Source organism: Melopsittacus undulatus, chromosome 4 (assembly GCF_012275295.1).
Source record: "Melopsittacus undulatus isolate bMelUnd1 chromosome 4, bMelUnd1.mat.Z, whole genome shotgun sequence".
Lineage (NCBI taxonomy): Eukaryota > Metazoa > Chordata > Aves > Psittaciformes > Psittaculidae > Melopsittacus > Melopsittacus undulatus.
Genome location: NC_047530.1, coordinates 217139 through 226679, shown reverse-complemented (window position 1 = coordinate 226679; position 9541 = coordinate 217139). Strand labels below are relative to the sequence as shown.

The 9541-nt window shown below is 66.5% G+C and overlaps 2 protein-coding genes across 2 annotated transcripts; one reads left to right on the top strand and one right to left on the bottom strand.

Annotated features, from left to right (window-relative positions):
- Window positions 1-1868: 1868 nt before the first annotated feature.
- On the top strand, window positions 1869-3329 carry LRRC55 (leucine rich repeat containing 55). The gene is made up of 2 exons (XM_034061601.1): window positions 1869-2499; window positions 2583-3329. Exons 1-2 carry the CDS (start codon window positions 1884-1886, stop codon window positions 2816-2818), a joined length of 852 nt encoding a protein of 283 aa, XP_033917492.1. The 5' UTR covers window positions 1869-1883; the 3' UTR covers window positions 2819-3329.
- Window positions 3330-8081: 4752 nt separating this feature from the next.
- APLNR (apelin receptor) lies at window positions 8082-9382 on the bottom strand. The gene has a single exon (XM_005139655.4). The coding sequence runs from the start codon at window positions 9323-9325 to the stop codon at window positions 8225-8227; it is 1101 nt and encodes a 366-aa protein (XP_005139712.2). The 5' UTR covers window positions 9326-9382; the 3' UTR covers window positions 8082-8224.
- Window positions 9383-9541: the final 159 nt, after the last annotated feature.

The following is a 9541-nucleotide window of genomic DNA, read 5'->3' as shown; positions in this document are numbered from 1 at the left end:
AGGAGGAGTCCTGCAGCCGGCTCGGGCTCATCCCCAGCTCTGCGTCCGCCCGAGGTGGCTCCGGGGCTGTCCGGCTGCATTCGGCTCCGGTGACACCGCGGCGAGGGGCACCGTGTGCCACGGCAGAGGAGCCGTCCTGCGGGAGCGGAAGGCACCGGGATCCAGGCGGGGAAAGGGGCCACCCCATGAAAACAGCAGGAGAAAATGAAAGCGAGGAACCCCCACCCCAGATGCAGGGGTTGAAGATGCCTCCTTCCCACCAGTGCCACAGCCATGGTGTGGCAACGCTTCCAGAGCAAAACACAGGCATCCTTGTGATTGAAAAGGGCTGTTTCATGGCTAAAAGCCTGCTGCGGGGGCAGGGCAGCAGCTGAATCCCATTCCTCCCCATCCAAACGCGATTTTTCGGCTCGGGCAGAGCAAAACAATCAGTGTCAACCTGAGGCATTTTCCAGGTCTGTGAGCAGGGAAAACAGAACCCAAAGCACGTTCCAGCTCCAGCGGCTGACGGGGTTTGTGTGCAGGGTTAGATCGGCTTTCAATGGGAATGCACGTCCCTGCCGCAGCCGCTACGGCTGCCCCGCTGCAGCGGCTCCCTGCGGGGTGGCAGCACCGGTAACGGTGCTCCCGGGGCGATCCCGGTGCCTTGCTCTCCCCCTCTGCCGAGACGTCATTTGTTTCTGTTTCCAGAGCCCCGGAAACCCTGGTTCACCCCATCCCAGGGGGACGCTCCCCAGGGCCGGGGGATGGGGGAAGGGCTCGGGACCCCTCGTTCCGCTCCATCCGGACATGCGGGTGCGGGACCCGCGGCCTGGCCAGGGCGTCCCTTGGGGTGGGGATGTTGCTCCCCACCGCCGCCGCCGCCGTCTCCATGTCTCCATCGCTCCGGCGGCTCCGCATCCCGCTCTCCTGTTGCTCAGAGATGTGGAGGCAGTTGCTAAGAGACACCGAAACGTCAGTATCTGGCCCTCAAGGAAAAAAAAGAGGAAAAAAAAAAGAGAAAGAGAGAGACAAGGGAGGACGAGGAGGAGGAGGGGAGGAAGGAGGTGGGGAAAGACCCTGCTCCCATTGCCAGGCTCGGCAGCAGCCTTGGCCGCGGCTGCAGGAGCCGCTCGCCCAACTTGGCGGCCTCCGGGGTAAGGGCGGCCGCCCGGGGACCCCCTCCGGGCCACCCATCAGCGCCCAGGCCTCAGGGAACCGAGCCCTGCTCATCCCCTGGTGTGAGTACCCGGGGCTGGAGCGGGGGCCGGGGAGGCAGGGGGTGGCCGGGGCGGTGGTGACCATCCTGCCCCCGTGAGATGGGGCCGTGGGGAGGGGATGGGGCTGGGGGGGATACGGGCGAGGGAGGATGGAGCAAAGATGGCCATGGGGAGAGGGGCGAGAGCAGGCCGGGATGGGGACCCCGGGAAGGTGCCGTGGAGGGAGGTCCCCACCGGGGAGAGGGGGGGGCTGCCCACGGGGTCCCCCCGGCTCTGGCCACTGCAGCGTGGAGCCGAGCAAGGTCAGCGGGGCTGGGGCTCTGCTGTAGCTGAAACCCCCACGGGGGGGCTGCAGGAGCGGGTGACCCCGGCATGGGGGGCACGGGGAGGCTGCAGGTGCCCCGCAGGGCTGCAGGGGCCGCGGCCCCGGCTTCCTCCAGCCCCTCTTCCTCGCAGGCAGCGTAACCGGACGAGGCCCACCCTGCCCCGGGGCCCGCAGCCGCCGTGCCCCCCGGATGCGGCCGGCATGGCCGGAGCATCGCTGTGAGCGCCCGGCGCCCGGCCCCGCTCCCCGCGGCTCTCGGCGTGAGCGGCCCCCTCCCGGTACCGGGATGGCTCCCGCCGCCCCGTGAGGGCCCGGGCCTCGCCGGCGCCCGCCGGGCTGGGTCTCGCCGCCGCCCCGCCATGCTGCTGGGCCCCTGGCTGGTGGCGGCGGCGGCGGCGGCGGTGGCGGCGGGCGCCGGGGCGGGCTGCCCGGTGCTGTGCACGTGCCGCGGGCAGGCCGTGGACTGCAGCGGGCAGCGCCTCTTCTCGGTGCCGCCGGAGCTGCCGCTGGACACCGGGAACCTGAGCCTGGCGCACAACCGCATCGCCAGCATCCCCCCGGGGTACCTGTCCTGCTACGGGCAGCTCCGCGCCCTCGACCTGCGCAACAACTCCCTGGCCGCGCTGCCGGCCGGGCTGTTCCTGGGCGCCCGGCGCCTGGCGCACCTGGACCTCAGCTACAACAACTTCAGCCTGGTGCCGGCGGACATGTTCCTGGAGGCCAGCGGCCTCCTGCGCCTGGACCTCAGCCACAACCCGGGGCTGCGGCGCGTCCACCCCGACGGCTTCCGTGGGCTGGCGCAGCTGCGGGAGCTGGACCTCAGCTTCGGGGCGCTGCCGGCGCTCAGCCTGGAGGCGCTGGAGGGGCTGCCGGGGCTGGTGGCCCTGCGCCTGGGGGGCAACCCCTGGGTGTGCGGCTGCGCCATGGAGCCCTTCCTCAAGTGGCTGCGGGGACGCATCCAGCGCTGCGCTGCCGGTAGGTGCCTGCGCGGCCCCGCTCCTGCCCCATGCACCGGGGGGGAGCCGGGCGCGCTCCTGATGCTGTGTGCCCCCCCCCAGAGTCGCAGCTGGCCGAGTGCCGGGCACCCCCTGAGGTAGCGGGAGCCCCCCTGCTCTCGCTGACGGACGAGAGCTTCCAGGCCTGCCACCTCACGCTCACGCTGGATGATTATCTCTTCATCGCCTTCGTCGGCTTCGTCGTCTCCATCGCCTCGGTGGCCACCAACTTCCTGCTGGGCATCACCGCCAACTGCTGCCACCGCTGGAGCAAGGCCAGCGAGGACGAGGACGTTTAGGTGCCGTCCACGTCCCCCTGACCCCGCCGGGACCCCGGACTGTGCCTTGTCCTTGTCCCCTCCCGCTGCCTCCCGCGCCGGGGTGGCCTCAGGACGCTGGCCTGGCGGTGGGGGGGGGACCAGGGGATACCTCCTCTTCCTTCTGCCCCAGTGTGGGGAGGTTTTGTCCCGGTGGGCACCCCCCAGGATTGACACCGCCCCCACGGCAGCGTGAGCTTGGACCCTCCTGTCCCCGCTACCCAGGGCTGGTGAAGGCAGCGGCACAGGGTCCTTGGGGGTCCGATAGCAGCCTCCACACTGTACCAGGCAGTGGGACCATGGGCTATGACTGGGGAGCTGCCACCCTGCGAGAGAGAGAGACCCCAGAAGTGGTGCGTGCCTTTGGGGGACACCAACCACCCTCCGTGGGGGACATCCAAGGAAACCGCCGCTTCCAGCCCAAACGCGTCATCAGTGGAACCCCCCCGAATCCTGCCCGTGCTCTCCAGCCTGGCCCCAGGACCTGCAGCCATCACTGCCGCTCCCGGGGGTCACCAGCGCCCTGCCGGTAGCCCCGGGCCGTGCCGGGACAGCTCCGGGGCCGCTGTGCCCGCGGGAGCATCCCCGGTCCTCGCCTTTCTCTTCCAAAGCTCCGCGCAGGTTCGGTGCCAAACCGGGCTCCGAGCGGCGCTGCGGGACCGCGGCTCCCAGCGCAGGAGGCCGGGAGAGGCCGCTTCCTGCGCGGCGGGGGGGGGACGTGGGGGCAGCTTCAAACCAACCCAACCCCGGACCGGAGGAAAGGGGGGGCCCAGGCGAAGCGAGGCCTCTGCGCTGCCGCCCCCCGGGTCCCGGGGGCAGGAGCCTGCGGTGCGCGCCGGGGCAGACCCCTCAGCGGGTCCTGTGCCCACCCAGCAGACACGGGAGCCGTGATGGGCCCCGCTGGGCTGCGGTGCAGCACCCATGGGGAGGTGGGACCGGGACCCCGAGCCCGGTGCCGGAGGAGGGACCCCCCCCCCCCCTCCCACACACATTTTTCCTTGATTTCCTTGATTTCCCTCTCTTTGGCACCCCCAGCACGGTCCGGTCCGGCCCTGCCCCGCGCGCAGCTCGGGGGGCAGCGGGGAGCCCCCAACACTGCTCCCCACAGCCGGGCCCGCGGCTGCGCCCCAAGGACAAAGCCGCTGCGGGGATGGGGGCCCGCGGTGGGCGCCGGGTTCTGCCGGTGCCGGCCCCACGGGTGTCCCCACGGCACGGCCACCTCCTGCCCACGTCCTCCCGCTTCTGCCCTGCCCTCACCATCGCCCTGCTCCTCTCGTCCTCTTGTTTCTTTTTCTCCTATTGCTTTTCTCTTTATCCTTTTCCTTTCTTTTCTTTTTTTCCCTTTCTTTTATTTTCCTTTCTTTTTCTTTTCTTTCCTTCTTTCCCTTTCCTTTCCTTTCCTTTCCTTTCCTTTCCTTTCCTTTCCTTTCCTTTCCTTTCCTTTCCTTTCCTTTCCTTTCCTTTCCTTTCCTTTCCTTTCCTTTCCTTTCCTTTCCTTTCCTTTCCTTTCCTTTCCTTTCCTTTCCTTTCCTTTCCTTTCCTTTCCTTTCCTTTCCTTTCCTTTCCTTTCCTTTCCTTTCCTTTCCTTTCCTTTCCTCTCCTCTCCTCTCCTCTCCTCTCCTCTCTCCTTTCCTTTCATTTAATTTCCTTTTTCTTCTCTGTGTCTTATTGACATTTTATATTATTTTATATTATTCTATTTTATTTTATGTATTCTAATTTTTGTTTTCTCTCCTCTTCCCTCCTCTCTTTCCCTCCTCTCCACGCTCCGCTGGGTGCGGGGGGAGGACGGGGGAGGCCGAACCCCCCCGGTCTTTGTACGAGCACATTTTATAACCGTGGACTTTTGTAACCGGCAGCACTTTTTCAGAGCCGAACCTCAACAATAAAGAGCATCAGCGCAGCCCGGCTCAGCGCCGGGACACGCGTGTGCGGCAGTGACACTGGTGTGCGGCGGTCACATGCATGGGGGGGCCCCGGGGCCTCAGGGGCGCTGGCCGCAGGCTGCAGAAGGCATCAGCCGTGTTTTCCCTTCCCGGCGCTTCCTGTTATTCCTCCGGCAGCATCCCCTGGTCCCAGCGGGGCCCAGCTGCCGGCAGCCGGGTCACCCCCGTGTCACCTCCATGTCCCCGCTGTGTCCCCGGGGCCCTCCCGGCCTGTGCCGAGCGGGCTGGGGGATGCTGGAGCCGTGCGGTGTCCGGGCAGCCCCATGGAGTGGGATGGGCGCTCACAATGGGCCGGCAGCACCCGGTGCCCTGCTGTGATCCCCCAGCACCCCCAAACTGCTGCAGGCAGCAACCCCCTGCAGTCCTGAGGGCCTCCAACCCGGCCCTCCAGCTGTCCATCCATCCGTATGGCCTCCCACCATCCATCCATCCATCCCTCTGTCCATCCATCCATCCCCCCACCCACCCACATACTCCATCCCCACCTGCCATCCCAAACCTCAGCTCCCTCCCACGTTTTCCCACCCCTTTTTCCTACCCTCCCTCCACCCACCCCAGCCCCAGGGGGTCCCATAGAGCTGTGGGGACACCGGAGCCCAGGGGTCCCGCTCTGCAGCTCTTGCGCCCCTCGGCTGAAGGCGCTTGAACCTCTGGAGAAGCAGAGAACCCCCCAAACTTTGTCTCCTTTTGACCCAAGTTTATCTCTTCCCCCCCCCCGGTCCCTGGCGCCTCCCACAACAACCTGGAGCTTTTCCTTCCCCAAACACGGGGACAATCGGCCCCAAGGGGCTGTTGGGGGCAAATCTGGGGGTCGGGGTCACAGCGGGCAAACCTCCCCCGTTGTTTTCTCGGCCGTTCCTGACCGTGGGCTCTGTCTCAAGCAAACCCGGGTCCGTTCCCCCGGCACGGAGCCGCCGGTGCGGGGCGCGGGGGGGGGGTGAGGTGTGAAGCACCGGAGAGGGGCTGAGCAGGAGCCGCTTCAAAGGGGGCTCCCGGGGGCCCCCCAGCTCCGCGCAGGGGGTGAAACCTCCCGCTTGGCCGTTTGGTGCCGGGGGGAAGCTGGGTCCTGTCCCCATCCCCACGCCCACCCCCCCCGCGCACACAGTCAGCTCCAGCCCAAGCTCCCAAGGAACAAGCTCCTCTTTTCCAGCCGGGAACACCCCCGGGAGCAGGAGCATCAGCCCCTGTTTGGGGCTGGGGGTGCACAGATTGCCCCCGGCAGCGCACCCCCAGCTCCTCCGCATTCCCAGGGCTTCCCAGGGATGCTCCCGGTCCCCATCCCCCTGCCCTGCTCCTCGCCTGTGCCTTCTATCTCCGCTCCTCATCTTTCCTCACCCGCTGCTGCAGGAAGACAACACCTTCCTTATCTCCTTCCGACGGGTGGTCCGGGCCCCGCAGCCCCTTCCCCCCCCCCGTCCCGGCCTTGTGTTTATTCCAAAGTATCCCCTCATCCCCTCCTCAGGGGAACGTTTCCCTCCTGGAAGGGAAAGGGAAATCTCCAAGAGGCGGATAGAAAGTCTCAGCTCCCGTCTCCGCTGGCGCGGAGCCCGCGGCTGTTTCCGTGCCCACCGGGGAGGAAACGGCTCTCAGCGGCCCCCCCCGCCCAGAACACAGGAGCCCATCAGCTCCCGGAGTGCTGCGATCTGTGGGGCTGGGGTGGGATGGACGGGATGAGGGGTGCAAGGATGGGGGGAGGGAAGGGAGGAGGGAATTATGGAGGGAGGGATGGATGGAAGGATGGAGAGAGGATGGAGGGAAAGAGGGAGGGATAAAGGCAGAGAGGGAGGGAGGGATGCCTGGATGGAGGAATGAAGGAGGGAGGGAGATAGGGAGGTCTGCCTGGGTTGATGGATGGGCAGACGGGTTGATGGATGGACACATGGGTGAGCGCTATCAGGGGTCTCTCCAGTGTGCAAATGCACTTATCCCTCCCTCTAAATTCCCCTTCGGGATGTGCCCCTGATGCAGCGTTCCCACAAATCTCCCCCTGGGAAAGAGCCCCTGTGGCGTCTCCCTCCCCCCCCCCCCCCCCATCACTTGGTCAAGCCAAAGGCTCTGGCCAGGCTGGCTCCATAGCGAGGTGGTGGCAAGGGGAAGGCTGAGGCAGCCCCCCCGGACGGGAAACTGCCCAAGGAGCCCAGTAATCATCCCGCATCCTTTCCAAGCGGGAACAAAGGCTGAGGGACAGGATAGTTCATCGCGAGTAAATGAAGGATGTAAATAACAAATAGGGGCAAGATTTATTTAGAGCGAAGCCTCAGGAAGCCGCAGGAGCCAGGAGGGAAATGGGACAGGAGCCATTTGGTGGCTCATCAAAATCCCGGCTGGGGGGGGCCCTTGTCCTGCCCAACCCTCCTCCCCCCAAACCCGAGCAGTCCTCATCCCATCCCTTGTCCCATCCTCCCTCATCCCACCCCTTGTCCCATCTCCTCACCCCATCCCTGCCTTCTGGATGTTTAATCCCATCAGGCGCAGGGTGAGTCACCCGGGGCTGGTGCTGGCCTCAGATAAGGAGCTGAAAATCCCGAAAATGGGATTCGGTGGGATAGGGCCTCCTGATGCAATCAGGGCTGGGGGGGGGAGGCTGGGACTCCCCACGGGGACACCTCAGGGGGTTAAAACATCCACGTCCTGGTGCCTGCAGTGCTGCGGAGCAGGGATGGGAATTGTCCCATTTCCCAGGTGAGCTGGGGTAGAAACCGGGAGAGTGTGACCCGGGGTTGAGCCAAAAGGGGGCCGAGGGGAGCCAGGGGGTACCCAAGAGGGGACGCAGCAGCTGTGGAGTGTAGAGACCCCCCCCGGTGCACACGCACACACAGGGACACCCCATGGTGCACACACACACACAGGGACACCCCATGGTGCACACACACACACACATAGGGACACCCCATAGTGCACACACACACACAGGGACACCCCATAGTGCACACACACACACACATAGGGACACCCCATAGTGCACACACACACAAGGACACCCCATGGTGCACACACACACACAGGGACACCCCATAGTGCGCACACACACACACAAGGACACCCCATGGTGCACACACACACACACATAGGGACACCCCATAGTGCACACACACACACACATAGGGACACCCCATAGTGCACACACACCCCCGTACAACCCAGCCACCCCCCAGTGCTGCTCCCCCCGCCACCCCAAGCCCCACTCCCAAGGGATCCGCACAAAGACCCTGCTCCTTTTTTAACCAAAACCCATTTATTTGTCACAAAATCCCGAGCCCGGCGGGTGCTGGGGGGGGCGGGGGGGGAGGGCGCCGCTGCCTGAGCCCCCCGGGGGCTCTGCCCAGCCCCTGCCGCAGCTTTCCCTTCCCACAAGCAGGACCCCGGAGCAAGCCAGGCTCCGGGGCAGGAGGAGGCGGTGAGGTCCCCCCAAGGAGACCAGCTCGGGGGGCACGGGGGGGGGTCAGGCACGGAACAGCGTCTCCTGGGTGGCGGGGTCCAGTTTGCCCCCCGGCGCCTGCCCCCCCTTGCCCCCTTGCCCCGAGGAGTAGCTGGCGGAGCGCTCGGTGCCGGGCCCGGGGGGGCGGCAGCAGAGGAGAGCGGCGCAGGCACGGCGGAACCGGGGGTCGAAGAAGGCATAGAGGAAGGGGTTGAGGCAGCTGTTGATGTAGGCGATGCCGGAGCAGTAGGGGTGCAGGTTGCTGAAGAAGGTGTGGAGGCCGCAGGACCACGGCAGCACGCCCAGGTCCATCAGCACGTACAGGGTCTTCACCAGGTGGAAGGGCAGCCAGCAGCCCCCGAAGGCAGCCACCAGCACCGTGATGATGGTGAGGAGCCTCTTGCGCTTGCGGGGCCCCTCGGCGCGCTCCCGGTGGAAGTGGCTGGCCACGGTGCGGGCGATGAAGAAGTAGCAGGTCAGCATGATGGCGAAGGGGACCACGAAGCCGAGCGCGGTGGAGGAGAGCCCCAAGCCCACCTCCCAGGCGCCCTCGGTGCCCGGTGCCGCCAGGCCCCCATAGTCCATATAGCAGGTGATCCTCGTGTCCCCCCCGAGCGCAGCCGCTCGCCGCAGCACCAGGGCCGGCAGTGCCAGCAGTGCCGCCAGCACCCACAGGGCCACGGTGGCCATGAGCCCGCTGACCCGGGAGCGCAGCTTGGCCGTGGCCAGCGGCCGCACGATGGCCAAGTAGCGGTCGAAGCTGAGCCCCGTCAGGCAGAAGACGCTGGCGTACATGTTGACAAACACCAGGTAGCTGCTGACCTTGCAGGCGGCCGTGCCGAAGGGCCAGTGGTAGCCCAGCCAGGCGTAGGCAGCCCAGAGCGGCAGCGTGGCCACGAAGGTGAGGTCGGCAGCAGCCAGGTTGGCGATGAAGGTGTCTGCCGAGCGCCGCCGGTCCTGCCCGCCCTTGAAGACGGTCCAGAGCACCAGACCATTGCCCACCGTGCCCAGCAGGAACACCAGCAGGTAGATGGTGGGCAGCAGGGCCAGCGAGGGGGCCCACTCCTCGTACTCGCACTCTGTGTCGTTGTCCCCATAGGCATAGGCCTCCGTCACCTCCTCCATGCCGCCGGCCTGGGCTGGGTGGGCTCAGCTCATCCCGTGCTCACCGCGCTCCTCCGGCCCTCTGAGCCCGGCCCAGCGCATCCCACCGCGTTACCTCCCCTTCCTCCTCCTCCTCCTCCGCCCTCCGGGATGGGATGGGATGGGCGGGGGGCGGATGGGGGGAGCCCCGTGGGAAATTTCACAGCTCCCCCTCCCGCTCCGGCTCCTTCCTGGGGT